The sequence below is a fragment of the Silurus meridionalis genome, chromosome 3 (assembly GCF_014805685.1).
Source record: "Silurus meridionalis isolate SWU-2019-XX chromosome 3, ASM1480568v1, whole genome shotgun sequence".
Lineage (NCBI taxonomy): Eukaryota > Metazoa > Chordata > Actinopteri > Siluriformes > Siluridae > Silurus > Silurus meridionalis.
In genome coordinates, this window is record NC_060886.1 from 29,779,591 (window position 1) to 29,797,636 (window position 18,046).

Here is an 18,046-nt window from a genome sequence, read left to right on the forward strand (position 1 = left end):
TTTTGGAAACAATAGAGCCGTCTTAAACGCAGTGAGCTGCTCACAAAAGTTGCTCATCCACTCTCAAACGTCTGAAAACGCTCACGTCCCTGTATTGCACATGAGCAAAATGTAAGACGCTTCGAAACCACGTCATTTCCGCCTGCCGTTTATTGACATTGGTGTGTGGAAAGTATCAGTTACAATTCTCCTTAATCAATCTTCCAAGCAATACATTTACATCTACATGTAGAAAAGCGTCTCCAAGGGTTCTTTTGAATAGTAATCCTATAGACCATACAAGTAGGGGAGTTCTACATATACCTAATATACATGGGAAATCAAAAATAATGTTTGATTTTTTTATTTAAAAATAAATAATATCTCATCTATTTCCCAAATAACAGCTATTTAAAAATGAATGGGATCTATGCAAATTTCAGTCAATAGGGGGCAGAATTGGAAAAGATGTTTATTTATGCTTGTCATCTCCCAGTTAGGAATGTTGTTCATCTCCACGTTCAGACAGACACCAATGGGAATGTGGAGTGAATGCTTTTGATTGGTCAGAATGATCAGTGATTGGTGTTGACTTTGAGCTTCAGGTTCATGATCCAGTTTTCATTCCTTTCTCACGCTGAAGCTCTGTGTCTTCAGGACTTCAGGGAGATCTGTGAAGATGAAGATTGATATCCATAACCATATTTTACCCAAAGAATGGCCTGATTTGAAGAAGGTAGGGAAAATCAGAGCTGGATAAATAAGTTGTAATATGAGCAATTGTATCATAGCAATTGTATGAAACATGCAAGAGTGTGTGTGTGTGTGTGTGTGTGTGTGTGTGTGTGTGTGTGTGTGTTGTTGTTCAATAAGCATATATATTCTCATGTTTATTGTCTTTTGAGGACATCACCGGATTTAACAGTGAGATCTGTAGAAAGGCTGCTTTTGAATTCTGCTCTAGTAAAATATTAATGGAGTAGGACCTTGGCCTTTCCTGCTAATTTGTGTCAACAGTGAAGGTAATCATTCGTTGTGTTCACATGTGATCTATATGTAAGGTTTCAGAATCAGGGCAAAGTTAATGTTAATATCCAGTGGTATGTAAAAATGCTTTCAGTTCAGTAATTATTCATATCCAGACAAATTCCCTGAACTGGCATAAAGCAGGAACCTTGAGAGGAACCAGACTTGAGAAGGAACCCGTCATCATCTGGGTGGCACCGAATGTCAATTCATTACAGTTAAACATTGAGGTGTGCAGCGATATGCGATTAAAGGCAACCAGTAGGCCATTGTAGCAGAATGTTGACATTAAGTGCAGTCCAAATCCATCCTCAAAGCTTCTGTGTTGCTCTGTAGTTTAATGGATCTCCAGGCCGTTGATGCGAAATCATCCCCAGCTGCACAGACTGGACTCCATTCTGAGAGAATTGGAGAATTTTAGAGCACAACAACATGATGCCATTTCAGTCCAGAGCACAGGCTTCATGTTACAATGCTCTCTTTAGTTCTCCAGCCAGAAGGGCATCTCTAAACAGCATAAGGTCACCCTGTTCACCAGTCTGCTCACAAGCAAGGTTGGCTTTTTCCAGAGAGGTAAACATCTCTCATCCTATGGCCAAATCGTTAAAGAAATACAACTCAAGGTGGCATATCACAGTGGTTTGCTGCTGCAATGATGCTGCATCTGTGGATATCCTCTTAAGATCCTGAGCACTCCACAATTTTCCAAGACGGAATTCCCAATGTACGCATGAACCACCATGAACATATACACCAAGCAGGAATGTTACTATTTCAGCAACCCAACTCTCCATGTAGCATCTTTATTGACCATAATTCAGAAACTGAATTTAGGCCTGATGGCTATTGCTCTTCTCTCACTTCCAGTACACATTATCACTTCACCAACTTCTAAGAACTCAAAAGCCAAATCAATGACATGTTTGAACCTTGGACCCCCAATGCACCCAATGACAAACTCATCCTACCAACATTTTGCGTTGTGGATGCAACTGATGCATGCAAAACCCTTACAACTGGCCTCCAAGTCACTGGATAAATACACCAGGTACTTCAGATGGCGGCCAACATGCTGATCAATATCCATATATTCTCCATGCTCATCTTGTGCCCAAGTCCTGAATGGAAACAGATGCGTATTCAATTGAGAAACTGGGAGTCACAGCCGGGTTGAATGGGACAATAAAGACAGCAATAGATTTCAGTAGATTAATATGTACGTTCTGTCTTAAAAACAAAGCTGATTTGTGACTCTGCTTTGATTCTTTACAATCAGCAGTGCAAGCGCCTCTAGCTTCAAATCCATAACGATTAAGCTGTTGCTTTAACTTATCAGATTTCGAGCTGGCAGCCCCGGGGGAAATCTAGCAGGCGTACAGTAACGTCAGCATTTAAACCTTCTCCGATTGGATGGATGCCTGACAGAGGGGAAGAAATTGATTTGTTTGCAAATACACTGATATTTAATAGACAGATTTAAAAAAAAAATGGCTGGACTTCGTGAGGAGGCCCAGGTTTCTATTTTTTGGCGTTTTCTTTCCGGTAGAATTTGCACAAAAACATTCCCAGGAAAACCGTAATGCACGGAAAATTGTGCAAAAAATCAACAAACCCTGTTTATGCTCTTTGCCCTGAGTGCTTTTAACTGCCCTGACAGTTTAACCCAAAACTGTCTCGACTGCCTGCTGATTATTGAAAGACTGGAAATCAAGAGTAGGACAAACTATAGTTTGGTTCTTTTCATGTTGTGTTTCTGAAATTCTTGTCAAACCAAGACCAAATCTCAAACACGTATCTGTATCATACTTCTTCTATTTTTGGGTTCTCCCATTAGGGGGCGCCACAGCGGATCATCCGTTTTCCCACCCCTCTGTCCTGTACATCTGCCTCTTTCAACCCAACTACCTGCATGTCTTCCCTCACCACATCCATAAACCTCCTCCTTGGTCTTCTTGTTTTCCTCCTTCCTGGTGTCTCCATCCTCAGCATTCTCCTACTGATATACCCCATGTCCCTCCTCTGCACATGTCCACACCATCTCAATCTTACCTCCCTTACCTTGTCTCCAAAACGTCCTACATGCGCTGTCCCTCTAATAAACTCATTTCTAATCCTGTCCATCGTCGTCACTCCCAACGAACATCTCATCATCTTCAGCTCTGCTACCTCCAGCTCCACCTCCTGTCTTTTACTCAATGCCACTGTCTCTAAACCATACAACATCTCAGGTCTCACCACAGTCCTTTAAACTTTCCCTTTCACTCTCACAGATACTCTTCTATCACAAATCACTCCTGCTATCACTCTTCTCCACCCACTCCACTCTTTTCTTCACTTCTCTAACACACTCTATTACTTTGCACTGTATCTGTATCATACGCAAGCGAATTTTCAGGAGAATTCTTCAGGTCAGGAGGTTAAATCCATAAACAGAGTCTAAAAGACAGGCAGGCAGTGAAAGTGTAAGAAGACTGTGTGCTGCATAATGTCTTTATTTCATTTGTTGTTAATTCAAAATATGCCTGTATTTCCCAGAGATATGGATATGATGGATTTGTCCAGCTCCACCACCACTGCAAGGTGAGCAAATGCAGAGAGATGCAGGAAACATTGCAGAGATTGTTAATGTGAATAAAATGTGTATTTTTATTATCATCTGCTGGACATATAAAAAAAGCCAAGCTTAGTAAGGTTTTACGACAACAAAATTTCCAGTCTTCCACATTTTTTAGTGGTCTTTAAATCAATGCAAATGAGCCTGCACCAAAGTCACATGCTATACATCTATATCGACAAAGCAGCAGCACTGCTTCCTCTGCACCAGATTGCAGTGAATTGTGCTAACGATCGCAGTGCTGGCGCACTATTAGGGTTGGATTGTGTGAGAACGTTGGTTTGGGCCAACCAAGACCCCTGTGAAGAATGAGTGGGCAGCACAGGAAGAACAAGCTACCGTTTAGGATACGGGGACAGATGATGGCAGATGTCCCAGGAACTCGGGTCCTTCGGGGTCATTGGTCTTAGATTTTTGCTGCCAGTGTGATTTTTTTAACTCATTGATGGTTTGACTTTATCTCATTGATGGCTTTTCACTGGAACAAAGTTATCAAAGACTGTCAAAAAATCAGCGCTATAGATATGATTCTAAGATTATATTAGTATAACCATCGCTTATATACTGTATATATATTTTCTTAGTCCTCCACTCAATGACAAACTTCAGGTACTTCGTGGTTGCGATGCTCTCTGGTGGCTGGGAGTACAAAAAGCAGCCTTACAGCAGTGTTTTTTTTTCCTTCTCTGAGATATTAATTGTAGGTTTTCTTAATCAAATATTTTATACACAATATGTGCGGCTTTTTTCTGTGGTCATTCGATGAATCCATGGATTCCCAGGGAGAGGCGAAGATGATGAAGGATGGGAAAGTGTTCCGTGTTGTTCAGGAGAACTGCTGGGACGCTGAGGCCCGGATACAGGACATGGATAAGCACGGTAAAGCCGATTCTTTATTTTAATCAATTAAAAATATCTGACTAAAATAGCTGATAACTGTTCTAATTGTGTTTCTTTCAGGTGTCACAGTTCAGGCCCTGTCTACTGTCCCTGTAATGTTTAGCTACTGGGTAAATACCTACTTCAAAACTTGACCTCGTTCACATATACACCAATCAGGCATTAACATTAACTTTAACATTATGAGCGGTAAAGTGAAAAACACTGATGATCTCTTTAACATGGCAACTGTTAGTGGGTGGATTTATTAATAAGGCCATTAATAAGTGATAAGTGAGTTGACGTGTTGGAAGCAAGAAAAATGGTCAAAGTAGACAAATTGTGACGTCTAGACGACTGGGTCAGAGCGTCTCCAAAACTACAGATCTTGTGGGCTGTTCCTGGTTTGCGATAATCCATATCTATCAAAAGTGCTCCAACGAAAGAACAGCGGTGAACCGGCAACAGGGTCGTGGGTGTTGTATCTTAATTGAGCTGGATTTGTGAAGAGGGGCGTTGTCATGCTGGAACAGGTTTGGGTCTCCTGGTTCTAATAAAATTTCATCACAACACATCCAAAAACCTCCTATACAATTGTTTGCTTCCAACTTGGTGGCAACAGTTTGAGAAAAGACCACAAATGGCTGGAAAGTTAAGTGTCCCAACATTCATCATCCTTGTTTTACAAATGTGCACTTTTTATAAACACTATTGATAAATTCAAGAGCATTTGAATTTCTTCATGTTGATCAAATTTATATGAATTTATCTGTTCCTCCAAAAAGGCAAAGCCTCAGGACACACTGGACCTGTCTAGGATCCTAAACGACGACCTGGCAGCCACCGTGAGGCGATACCCTAAGCGCTTCGTAGGCCTCGGCACTCTTCCCATGCAGGTCCCTGAGCTGGCTGTCCAAGAAATGCGACGCTGCATGCAGGAGCTGGGTTTCCCAGGGGTCCAAATTGGTTCACATATCAACACCTGGGATCTGAATGCTCCTGAGCTTTATCCTGTGTACGCTGTAAGTCCAGTGACAAAATAATGTCTCAAGAGCGTAAGTAAGGTGGCATGAGGAGCCCTGGGTCATGTGTGCCAGTAATCTTTACCTAAATAGTGTGGAGTATCGATTATAGGGATTTAAATAAGGCTTATACAGTGGACGATGATGGCATGTATGGTATTTCTGAATCCATCAGGCTGCTGAAGAGCTAAACTGTGCGATATTTGTGCATCCATGGGATATGCAGACAGATGGGAGGATGGCCAAGTACTGGCTGCCATGGCTAGTTGGTAAGTGAACTGATTCTAAACCAGTTTAATGGATTATTTCAATTGAGAGTCGCTGTGGCTGCTTACTCCGTACAGGAAATCGTAATTAAATCATAATTAAATCCTGACAATCCTTTCAATTCGAGGGAGTTAAAGTCTGCTGAAATAACTTGAGCAGTTTAGAACATATCTTTAGAAATTTGATGTTAAATGTAAAACACACTTACTGTATATACACATCTGAATTAAGCAAATGGGGTGTAACAAATGTAAACTATTTAATTGATTTAATTTTATTGAAATTAATCGATTGCTGAATTTAATCAATATAACCCAAAAGTGTATTGCATTAATTAGATTTATTCGGTATATATTATATAAAATGTTCAAAATAAAATATTCTTTTATTGATTGTTTTATAAATTATTTAACCAACCTATCATTGTATTGGTTTTACAAATGTAAACTGATGATGATATAACCGTTTTCGTGACATAAAATCGTGACTTAAAAAACTTGAATTTTGTGTACTGTTACACCACAATTTCAAGTAGATCTTCCACGCGTTCAGGAATAAACGTACAGGATAAATAGATCAAATCTCTAAAAGCTGCTTTGTGACAATGTCCATTGGTTGAACACTGAATACTACAATGAAAGTGTTGGTGTTATTTTCCCTTAAATAATCATTAAGAAGTATTTTTCAAAATCCCGTCATTTTCCTTACAGGTATGCCTTCGGAAACTACAACGGCCGTCTGCTCGATGATCTTTGGCGGCATATTTGAAAGATTCCCTAAGCTCAAGGTCTGCTTTGCTCATGGAGGTTGGTTATGAAACGCCTGGAAACGTCTCTGACGGGAGATAACTGGTGTGTGATTAATTGCGTGTCGTTCTTCAAGGTGGCGCTTTTCCTTATACGATTGGACGAATCGAGCACGGATTCAACGTGCGGCCTGACCTCTGTGCTACCGACAATAAGATCAATCCACGTAAATACCTAGGATCCTTTTATACGGACTCTCTGGTCCATGACCCGCTTGCCCTTCAGTTACTCATCGATGTTATTGGGAAGGTAGGATGTCTTTTTCATCTCAGAGTAATCTAGTAGTAATAAACTGTAAACTTAGACTAAACAGACAAACAATTGGAAGAACTTCTCCAGCCATTTGTGGTTCTTCCCCAAACTGTTACCACAAATTGTACATGATGTCTTTAAATGTGATGCCATTAAAATTTGACCTTCACTTGAACTAGGAGACCCAAACCCGTTCCAGGATGACAATGCGCCTGTGCTCCATAAAGATCTGCTTTACATGGGATCATCTCTTGCTCCTATTTGAAATAAATTGGAACTCGGACTGCACCCCAGGCCTCCTCACCTCACCTACACCAAAATCTAGAGGATCATATTCCCAGAAAAGTGGATCTTATTATACAAAATAAATGTGGAACGGGATGTTCGAAAAGCACACAAAGGTGTACAATAGGTTTGAGGGTCAGCGCTTAATAGCAGAAGATCTTCCACTAAAACCCATGAAAAGCAGATCTTCATGAAGGGGCATCATCATGCTGGAACAGGTTTGGATCTCCTAGTTTAAGTGAAGGGAAAATTTCATGCTAAGCATCCAAAACCACGCTGTACAATCGTGTGCCCTCAATTATGAGGTCGGTATATAGTAAGTAAGATATGCACAAACATGTTAAAGGCACATAGTATGAAAGTAAATTACTTTTAATTTTAGACATTTATATCCTATACTCTGTTATATGATAGAAATCCAAACATCAAGGCATTTCCAACGAATCCCATTAGGGGGCGCCACAGCGGATCAGCCGTCTCCATAAGCCCCATTGATTATGTTTTAAGATTTAACAGGCATATCCAGTCGTTAAAATCCAGTATCTAATCTGTTTCAGTCGGTGCGTCTTTTCTTTTTCTGTTTTAGGATAACGTGATGTTGGGAACGGATTACCCATTTCCTCTTGGAGAGCTAGAGCCGGGAACATTGATAGAGTCAATGAAGGAATTCAACGGAACGCTAAAGGTCCCTTACGCTGGCATTAAAATCCTCCTAATTCCTCAGATGCTTATTCGAATACTTACATTTGATCATGCTTTTTTGTCGACGCTCAGCTGAAGTTTTCTTCCATTTATTTGCAGGACAAACTCCTGGTGGGAAACGCCCTTAAATTTTTAGGTCTTGAGAGGAAACAGTTCGAATGACATGCCGGGGGACTCGGTTTCCTCTCTTATGGGAGAGATGACTGCTTCCAGAAATATGAAAACGTCATTGAACGATTTCTACACAGGCATTCTTCTTCAACGAGAAATCCAATATATGTACACTATTATAGACATGAGATTTCCGTGTGTGCTTTTTTAACATCCCCTTCCACCCATTTGCTATTATAATAACCTCCATTCTTCTGGGAAGATGCTCCACTAGATTTTCGAGAGTTCTTGTGGAGATTGGCGCTAATTCAGCCACAAGGGGGCGTTACTACAATCAGGTACTGATGTAGGGTGAGGAGGCGTGGGGTGCAGTTATATTACGATCCATAATAATCATGATAATAAAGTTTATTTTGTATATTGCATTTGAAAATTGATTCTTAAGGCACTTTATATAAGAAAAAATTACACTTGAAAATAAATACATTTCCTTTGATCAAACTATAAATATCCAGAACTTTATATTCAATGAAAAGCATTCATGCACCTTAATAACAGATTTACGATTTACACACGACGTGAGTATGGAACGGTAGCCATGTTGGTTTAGAATTCCTTTTACTTTCCAGAATAAGTCTCCAAAACAACCCCAAAAATCGTTGTTATTCTTTTAGAGACTAAAATGTCTATCGCACATCCACGGTCCAAATGTGAGCTTTGGGCTTTTACCAAAACAAAAGGAACATCTGTCTCAGAAACCCATAAAACATTAGCTGTTCCCACACTTTTCACACGTATATACTTGTTATGAACACAATGTTTTGAGGGTCATCAGGGTCGCCTTGGTGAGAAATGATAGAGGATGGTGAATTACACTACACTATAGAATCTATTACTGATGAACTATTCGTTTATTTTGACGATTCTTTTGTGTGACTCAGAACAACAAGTCGTCTCGAAGAGTGATTCTACTTCTATAGGTTATGTACATGAAACAGAATTGAGGAGTTTACTTCTCGACTCTTCTAGTCCAGATCGTTCGTTTCTTTTATCACGTGACTCCCGTAGACGCTACACAATCCATTACACAGAATTGAGTCGTTCATCTCATGAGTGGTCTGGTACGAGTCGTTCGTTCTTTTATCACGTGACTCTCATAGATGCTACACAATACAATAGCTCAGTTTTTTGGCATTATTGTTACATTAATTATGGGCGTCACGTGACCAAAGAACGAATGACACGCACCAGAAGATACAAGGGATAAGCTACTTATTCTGTTTATCATTATTTGTCCTCAGCTGCATTGTCATATTTTCATTATTATAACTCCAAAGTTAGTGTATGTACACGTGATGGGGGCGTAACCTTTTTATTGTTATTTCTGATCAAAGTAACGAAAGAAACTAAAAGACTCAAAGATTAAAAGATCCACAAAGTCAGAAAAATGATCCGATCCTCCCATCAGAGAGAGAGAAAATGAGAATGAGCCACGTGACTTGATCCAGGTGAAAACTACAAACATTGAACCGCACGCTTTGATGACGTATAAGTACGTCCTTGTGTGCGCCGCGCACGTGCCTTGCCGTGCGTGGCTTTGCGTGCTGACGTCGGCGCGCTGTCTACGACTGTTGTTGTCGGAGGGCAATGGCGGCGCACCGGGGCTCGTCGACCAAATGGTTCTTCTCCAGGGAGCAACTGGAGGCGACGCCGTCGCGGCGGTGCGGAGTCGAGCCCGACCGGGAGCTCTCGTACCGGCAACAAGCCGCGAACCTCATCCAGGATATGGGACAGAGGCTGAACGTGTATCCTGACCCGAGCAGAAGACATGGGGCTCTTATTTTATTTACTAGGCCTCATTTTACCTCCAGCTACATAGAAATGTTACATTTTTCTATTTGGAATAACTTTAATACATGAATCTTAAGCACGGTTCTTTGGCAGAATAAATCTGAATCAGTCTTTTGCTGGGGTTACAGTTTTCACTCAAGGTGTCGTGGTTACATTTGACCTAGAGGTCTTCACACCCGACCATAGAGTAGGTGTTGTTCTTCAGGTTGTTCTCCGGGTTGTTCACAGTTCTTCCTTTGTGTAGAGATGTTCAGAGAGGTTTCCTGGTGTGTCCTGGGGTTTTCCCAGGTTGTGATGAGGTGTCCTGGGGTGTCCCAGACGGTCTTGGGGTGTCCCAGACGGTCTTGGGGTGTCCCAGACGGTCTTGGGGTGTCCCAGACGGTCCTGGGGTGTCCCAGACTGTCCTGAGGTTTCTCGGGGTGTGATATGTCCTGGGCTGTCTTCAGGTGTCCCAGGTTGTCCGTAGAATTTAGAAGCTCTACCTTTCCAATTTGCCACAATTCGTTTGGAGTTGGATGTACGTAATGTTTTGTGGTGTTGGGAACCCGTGCTTCAGGTGGTCCATATTTATTCATTTCATTTATGGAGAGATGTCCAGGTTTTCTGGGGTGTCTTGGTGTGTCCTATGGTGTCGTGTGGTCTTCACATATCTGAAACGAGGATGAAGGTTTCCCAGGTAGAGCAGGATGTACATCACGTTCGTATTTCTCGTTCATTTGTTCCTTAATTCTCATCCCAGCTCGCAACTGACGATAAACACCGCGATTGTTTACATGCACAGGTTTTATATGTACCACTCGTTCACCAAATTCCATAGAAACGTAAGTGTCCTGCTCCTGATGAAGCCCGGCTTCTGAAACGGACTCTTTGTTCACACTAGAAAGTGACTCCTGCTTTTGTTTGAAAGATTTAAAATTTTGTGTGTATTTGTAATGTTTATTTATTGATTTTTTTGCCTGGTTTAACTCCTAAATTTATAACGTGACATTCACGTGATGGCGAGCGACCCGTCACTTTCTGGCGTGAACGCAGTCGGTTTCGGTATCCGCTCCGGAAAGAACCTGGGTGGTCCTGCAAATCTCAGAAAGCACCATATTGAAATGGGTTTGTTTGTTGATGTTCTCCTGTCTTATCTTCTCCCAAGATCATCTCTCCCACCGCGTTATTCCTGGCGGCGAAAGTGGAGGAGCAACCCCGGAAACTTGAACACGTGATTAAAGTGGCGCATGCCTGTTTAAACCCTCAAGAGCCTCCTTTAGACGCAAAGAGTAATGTAAGTCTGGGTGATTCCCGGCTCTTTTTTCTTTATGTTTTGTTAAGTCATTTCCTACCTCCAGTCTCGTAAATGCTCCGTTTGTGTGGCACCGGTTCTTCCGGCTCCCGAGCCATAAACGGCCCCTCGCTTAATATTTTGGGGGGCATGTAGGCATCCATGATCAGTTTTCCAGAAAAAGCATCAGAATTCAGCTGCCACGACTGTCGGAAGCCCTCGATCAGGGTGGCGGCTGATAGTGTGGGTTAAAAGCTTATGAGGCGAGACACATTACAGGCATTATGTAATGATTGTCTATTGAACTTCAGGCGTACCTCCAGCAAGCGCAAGAGCTGGTGATACTTGAAACCATAGTGCTGCAGACTTTAGGTAAGTGGAAGCCTGTGGAAGGATGAATGAACGTATGTTGCACATAACCGTTTGGTCTCGAAAACCAGCCACAGCTACTTTTTGTGCTTAAACCAAATACTCACATAGTGTTTACTGAGCATTTCCAAATGAAAAACAAACTTTGCCTTGCTATGTTAATCAAAAGTGTACAGACATTAAACCAGTAGATTATTGGGGAAAAAATGTGTAACAGGATAACGGGAATGATCTTACAGGGGGTTAGTGTTTGTCGATTTAATTGGGTGATGCTGTAAGTAGGCACGTGCTGATATAAGACCAGTCATCGCGATAGGATAATCAGGAAATCGCTATTTTCCAGAAATCTATCCAGAGGACGAGGCGGGAAGTCGAATCTCAATAATTATAAATGGTGGAGAAACATGTGGCTGGAAAGGTCCATATATTGACCTTTCCAGTGTGGTGTTCTGATTGCTGAAGATAGACAAATCAAATCTCTCTAGAGAAATGTTGGAGAGACACATGGCTGCAAAAAGTCCGATACTTTTGCGTACAGAAAAACCTAAAAACGCTACACGCTGCTTCTCAGTTTAGGTCACGTTCTCTTCCTGAAAAGCGGCGTCTGGCGATCCGTCCTTACTCTCAGCAGCAGCCGCTTTCCTCACTGCCTGCTCTAATGAGTTGCTCTCCAGGTCCAGACAACTGGAGACCAGTTATCAGCACATGCCTAATTATCAGCACATCTAGCCTTGCCTATTATTCAGTCTCTAGGTTTAATGTGTATGCATTAGTGTTTTGTTTTTAGTTTATAGATCAAATTGGACAATGTTCTTGCATTGCGCTTGAGCGGTATTTGATGCTAATGCCCTTTCTGTTGCAGGCTTTGAAATAACTATTGAGCATCCTCATACTGATGTTGTGAAATGTTCCCAACTAGTGCGAGGTAGAGACTTTGCTTCTTCAACCCCTTTTTTATATTTATATAACAGTCTCTACACCATTATCCCCCGTAAACAACCGTATGTGTGACCTTTTTTGACCTAAGCATGAACTACAGTACAAGGAGAGGTAACCCCTCCCCCCCAAAAAAAATTAATTCCCTCCCCATGTGTTAGAAAACGTAGAGCTCTTATTGCGACTCGTAGATGTCACAAATCTTAACACGTTTTTATCTTTTCCTTTTTCCCCTCTCGTTCACAGCAAGCAAGGATCTGGCACAGACTTCCTATTTCATGGCTACCAACAGGTTGTTATCCTGAACCTCATTTGTTGCACTGTGACTGCACACTATAGCTTCCTTTACTGCAGGTTCCCCTCGAAGTGTCCGACACCCTCGATGCGCCGGCGGCTTCTGGGACGCCTCTTTTCCCACCCGTTAACCCGGGAGGGCAAGGCTGCACGGCGGTACCGGCCCCCGGTCGCAGTGCGGTGTATTGTACGAGGGATCACTGTCGGCACCGAGGGGGTCAGATGCACAATGAGAAGTGTAGTGGTGCTCTTGAACCTCACGTTTGCTTGGTTTCAGGAGTGCATTTGTCTTACAAAAAAAAAAAAGAAAAGACACTTTGGTAGCCTGAATAGCAGCTAAAGATTACACAGATGTATACATTACATAGAAGGCCTCAAGGTAAGTCCCCAGACCCCTTTAAAATATTTTTTTTGTAATTTTTTTTTTATAATTTTTGTCATATCAGCTTAATAATCCGTCTGATATTTTTTTACACACACGTAAACATTTCACATTATCTATTCTTATTTGTTTCATTTTTTTTTTTTTTGTTAATTCATTTTTAAAAAACCCATTAAGGACCTAATTTTTATGGCACCTCTCACAAAAATTAGCGAAGAAGGCTGTGAAAAATTGTCAGTGCAGAAAAATTCACCGAAACACTGTCTTTATGGATATCAACCAATTGCAAAAAAAAAAAATCGAATAAACAGCAAGTGGTGTCAGTGAGTCGCCTCTAGAGGGTGCTCTCGCACTGTATAATGCGACCCGGAAAAAATGTCTGTATTGATTTTTGCTGATAGTTCCAATCGTCAAGACCGATGGATCTAAGCTATTCCTTCATACATGATCTCCAGATAACTCTGGTGGATTCTAATCTTCAGTCCAAAGGTTTTTTTTAGGGATTTCAGGTCAAGTGGGTGTGTTGTGTGTGTGCATGTGTTTGATGTCCATGAAAGCTGAGCATTTTTCTGATTAATAGTTCAATTTTTTTCCCCCTAAAAGGTTTAACAATAGACAAAAATTTCACAGCCTTCTCACTTTTTTGTTCACTTGAGAATTGCACGATTGAGTTCAGCCAAACTTGTCAGATTCACATCCAGGCACAGATTTTGAATGGCATCCAGCCGAAGCAAAGAGGTCCTCAAAGGGTTAGATGTGGAGCTTCCTGTGTCGAATGTTTGTGTAATTTTGTTTCTTTTCCTTTCAGGTACATGATGATTTTTTTTAACAGCTTTTTAGAATTAATGAAAATTTGTAGTCCATATTGTTTAGGGTTATTTCTGTTTTTTAAATCAATGTTTGCATGTGGGACAAAGGTGTAATATTTGAACATGTCAAGTAAAAAAAGAAAACTATAACTATCTTTTGAGCGAAGGGAGGAACCAATCGGATTTAAGGCCGTCATACGAATACATAAACATCTCTACCATTTTGAAGAATTTTTTCCCCGAATGTACCGTTACCATGATGGACTTCAGGGCACGTGACTCACGGCAAAACATTTTAAAAATACAAGTTATTGTTCTTAACATAGTCAGAACAATTCGAATGAATCTGAAGCTGCACTACGAATGCTTTACTTGATGTTAAATAAAAGTAGGTTGGTGTTTGTGTCGACGCAGTGGGTCCTGGATTATCGCAGCTCCTGATTACTTCCAATTGAAACAATGTCATAATGCCCATAGTACTCTGGGTAATACTAGATTATTTACAATTGGATTCGTATCACATCTTTTCCTACATTAGCTTTTCTAATCCATGGCACCCGAGGTTCATCACTGGTATTTTTCCGTGTAAATCTTGACAGAGATCCCACCAGTCCCATTTCCAAACATTGGTCTTGTTCATTGGCACAGGGTTACCATCCAATTTTCACCACGACCTCATTATTACATGCGTCTCAGTACTATTAAAGTGCATAACTTTTGAAATCCTGTAGTATCCACTGCAGAATTTAATATATCCAGTGCTTGTCTGTTTAATATAGTGGTGGTAGAGTGTCGAAAGTTCTTGCAAATGCTTTGGATTCGATAGTAAATCTAATGGATGATAATTATGTGCTTGTTTTCTGCCTTCTCCTTGAACCTATAACCCTTTTTCCTCCTTTCAGGACAATAATTGCATGGCATTTGGAAATACACGACTTTGTTTAGTGAAGTATTGAAACCGAGTCGAACCCCTCGTTAGTTTTTGTGTCCCAGATTTGCTTTGTGGGTTGGGTGATCAGATGATGAGGGTTGAGCATCTGTGATGCCTGACATCCTTGACCGCCGATGAATATCATCGATATTGGAAAACGGAAGAGACGCAAATCACTTTGGATTATGATTCGAGTGATTTATTGAAAGCTGCAAATAATCGATATTAGATTTTTTTTTTCTACATCACCCAGCCCTTGCATTAGATACTCTCCGAATCCAGCGATAAACTGCCTTACAAGTTCATTATAATTCTATAATTTAGAATTGATTTATAAATTGTATATTAAAAATACATGTCTACCGACATGTTGAATGTTTAAAAGCGCGTCTCGGCTGTGTCTGATGAAGGTCTGCTCTTCGTTTGTCTTCCCTCGTCTCCTCCACACAGCCTCCACCTCACCACGTTCTGCCTGCAGCACAGGCCCACGGTCATCGCTTGCGTATGCATTCACCTAGCCTGCAAGTGGTCTAACTGGGAGATACCCGTGTCTACCGACGGCAAACACTGGTGGGAGTACGTAGACAATTCGGTCACTCTCGAGCTACTAGACGGTGAGTGGATCAGTTTCTAGCGATCGTGTCCCGTGGTGTGTGTGCGTACGGCGAAGCTGAGCTGTAAACGTCTTCTCATGCAGAGCTGACGCACGAGTTCCTTCAGATTTTGGAGAAGACTCCCAGTAAGTTAAAGAGGATTCGAAACTGGAGGGTAATTAATTCTGTGTGTAAGCTTTTTTTTTTAAATATTGATTTATATATTATTACGGCGTGTATTCAAACTTTTGGGGTGGGGGGTTTCCTCTCAGGCAACACAAGCTGCGAAAAAACCTAAAACGGACGGACCATCATCAGAGAGCACGTCTTTTCCCGACCCCTCGTTAGCCCAGGACCAGTCGATGGTAGACGCCGTTTCCGGAGTTTCCACGAACGCAGCCTTTTCCAAACCTTCTACGTCGTTCCCTATGTCCCTCCAAGGCAGTGGGCTTCCATTGGACCATATTGCCGGCACTGTGCAAGGCACATCATACGATTTTCCAGGCTCTGCGGACTGGCCTCATGACCAAGCACTCTCAGACTCGTACTTTCTTAAACAGCTTCCTCTGCATCTTCACCGCACCGAGTTTCCCACAGTCAAACAGGAACACAAGGCCAAGTCGTCAGCGTTCCCGCCCCCTTCCACGTCTCAGCCGCTAAAAATGTCCCTGGAGAAGTACAAGGAGAAGCACGCGGCCGAACTGGCGGCCCAGAAACGCAGGCAAGAGCAGCCAAGCACGGAATCAGAGTCCAGAGATTTGTTCGGTGGGTCTGGTCAGGTTGAGCACCGAAAGCCGCAACACCCTTACGCTCACTTGCAGCAGGGCTCGAGCGGCACCTCCATAAGCTCGCCGCTGAAGATGAAACTGCCCTTAATGGGCCAGGAGAAAGCCCGTGGAGACAGACGGGAGAAAGGGAGCTCGCTGAAGCTCCGTCTTCCCGTCCAGGCCGAGAAGAGTGGAACGAGTAAAGAGGAGCTGAAGATGAAGATCAAGGTTTCCTCGGAACGCCACAGCTCGTCGGATGAAGGCGCGAGCAAAAGCAAGCATTCCAGTCCGCTGGTCAGCAAGGAAAAGCATCGGCACCACCATAAACACTCGAACCCGCACTCGCACGGGGGCGGAGGAGGCGCCTCTGCCCTCAGGAGCCCCGGGGGTGATGGGGCCCAAGGCTCGAGCTCGTCCCGTAAGAGGACGCATACCGACGCCAGCCATAATCACCACCCCAAAAAGAACAAAAGCTCCAAGCCAGCCGCAGGTAATTCTTCTCCACGTGAGTACAGTGTGTCTCATCTCGCAGCTGTGTACTTAACCTCCTTCTCTGTCGCACAGCAGGTGGACTCCGAACATCTCAGCACGCTCCCGAAAGCGGACAAGGAGTCGGCGGAGAGCCGTGGTCCTGAGAACACCAACACACAGTACAAGGACTCGCTGTTAAGGACTCATGCGACGAAATCATGAGCGCCTTTTGAGAAGGACACAGAGGTTTATCCTCGTTTAAAACGTGAGCGAGGTGAAGAGTAAAAAAATCTTCCTGAAGTTTGTGATTCCCTTCGCTCGCTTGCTGCCTTTTTTTTCGTACGCCTAACTGCTGCTTTGTGTTCCACATTTCCAAGTGTGTGTGGGGGTGTGTATCAGCGCTATGGGGACATCCTGGTGCAAATAAGTTTCTCCACACAATAGAATGCTATGCTAAGGCAAGAAGGGTGCGAATATCTTTTTTTCTTTTTCTTCTTCCTTACGTGATAATTTAAATAATACCGTGTAAGACACTGAAGCGATCCTGCTTTTTGTAAACACCCCCCCCCCCCCACGCTGCGTAGTTGTAAACACGCAACCTTTTTTTTCCCGCTTCAGTATCTTTATGTACGATGTGCATGTCTCAGCCATCGAAGGAATGCAGTAGAGCGTCGTTTACGCAGGGTGGAGATAAATGTACATACGTTTTTGTATGTTTAAAGAAAAGCTATACTTTAAATACTCAGGTTTGGCGCTGCTTGTATCATTCGGGGACGCGAGAGCCTGTATTGCGCACAGCGGTCAGAAGAGGGCGCAGGAATTCCAACAATCACCTGGCATGTCGTCCGAGGCGATGCAGTGTAACTAATACTAATTAATCTTTTTGTGACCTCCGACATGGACTTCAGCTGGATGCCAAAGTCTGTGCCTCAAAAAAAAAAAAAAAAAAAAATCAAATAAGGACACGTTCTAATTCTATGAAGTTTACATAACCGTTGCTGTGAAGTGCATTTAAAATCGGTTCCTTGGTTACTCTGTAGCCTCTTTGTACAAAGTTGTATATCGATAAGACGTTTTGAATAATTGGTGTTGAATAAGAGGCGCCTGGGCCGTGCCCTACCAGTTCAGTCTTGCACTGGTTTGTTTCTTCCTTAGATGTTTTTGTTTTTTAATTTGTACATGCATTCAGTTTTTCTTTTTTTTTTTCTCTTCGCACCAAACAGTTTCTGAGGCATTTAATTTCCGACAGAAACCGAGACATTCAAGCAAGGCAAGTCCAAAATCTTCGATTATTTTTGGATTTCGTCTCCATTTCATTTGGATTATGACAATAAATCACATGGTTTCCACTACTTTAACTTCAGCCTCAGTTTTTATTCAGCGCATTTCCCGCATGGCTTCACTCGGCCATTTCAAGGACTTTACAAGAC

The 18,046-nt window shown here is 42.3% G+C and overlaps 2 protein-coding genes across 7 annotated transcripts in view; both read left to right on the top strand.

The window, feature by feature from the left end:
* Positions 1-8,368, top strand: part of acmsd (aminocarboxymuconate semialdehyde decarboxylase) — a 79,546-nt gene extending 71,178 nt beyond the window's left edge. Inside the window, exons 1-10 of one of the 2 annotated variants that reach the window (XM_046845081.1) lie at positions 568-715; positions 3,541-3,585; positions 4,402-4,498; positions 4,580-4,629; positions 5,284-5,520; positions 5,696-5,789; positions 6,498-6,593; positions 6,670-6,842; positions 7,717-7,815; positions 7,932-8,368. In XM_046845081.1, coding sequence (XP_046701037.1) covers positions 659-715; positions 3,541-3,585; positions 4,402-4,498; positions 4,580-4,629; positions 5,284-5,520; positions 5,696-5,789; positions 6,498-6,593; positions 6,670-6,842; positions 7,717-7,815; positions 7,932-7,994 — 1,011 coding nt within the window. In that variant the 5' untranslated portion in view covers positions 568-658 and the 3' untranslated portion in view covers positions 7,995-8,368. Of the gene's footprint in view, positions 1-567; positions 716-3,540; positions 3,586-4,401; positions 4,499-4,579; positions 4,630-5,283; positions 5,521-5,695; positions 5,790-6,497; positions 6,594-6,669; positions 6,843-7,716; positions 7,816-7,931 lie in introns of those variants that run through there. The other variant, XM_046845080.1, reaches the window with a different exon arrangement.
* Positions 8,369-9,515: 1,147 nt separating this feature from the next.
* On the top strand, positions 9,516-17,974 carry ccnt2a (cyclin T2a). Of its 5 annotated transcripts, none has more exons than XM_046844672.1 (10): positions 9,522-9,748; positions 10,534-10,615; positions 10,939-11,067; positions 11,376-11,436; positions 12,296-12,358; positions 12,616-12,661; positions 15,236-15,399; positions 15,483-15,565; positions 15,651-16,635; positions 16,713-17,974. In XM_046844672.1, the coding sequence occupies exons 1-10, from the start codon at positions 9,591-9,593 to the stop codon at positions 16,778-16,780; spliced, it is 1,839 nt and encodes a 612-aa protein (XP_046700628.1). In that variant the 5' UTR covers positions 9,522-9,590; the 3' UTR covers positions 16,781-17,974. The 5 variants fall into 5 exon arrangements, 4 of the variants coding, with proteins under 4 accessions (XP_046700628.1, XP_046700630.1, XP_046700627.1 ...); XM_046844674.1 differs by having other exon boundaries at positions 9,524-9,748; positions 15,483-15,553; XM_046844671.1 differs by having other exon boundaries at positions 9,525-9,748; positions 16,710-17,974.
* The last annotated feature ends 72 nt before the right edge of the window (positions 17,975-18,046 follow it).

Coding starts and splice junctions, on each gene's coding strand:
- ccnt2a (XM_046844671.1), top strand. CDS start 9,591: ATGGCGGCGCACCGGGGCTCGTCGACCAAATGGTTCTTCTCCAGGGAG. Junction 9,749..10,533: donor ATGGGACAGAGGCTGAACGT/GTATCCTGACCC, acceptor TTCTCATCCCAG/CTCGCAACTGACGATAAACA. Junction 12,662..15,235: donor TATTTCATGGCTACCAACAG/GTTGTTATCCTG, acceptor TCCTCCACACAG/CCTCCACCTCACCACGTTCT.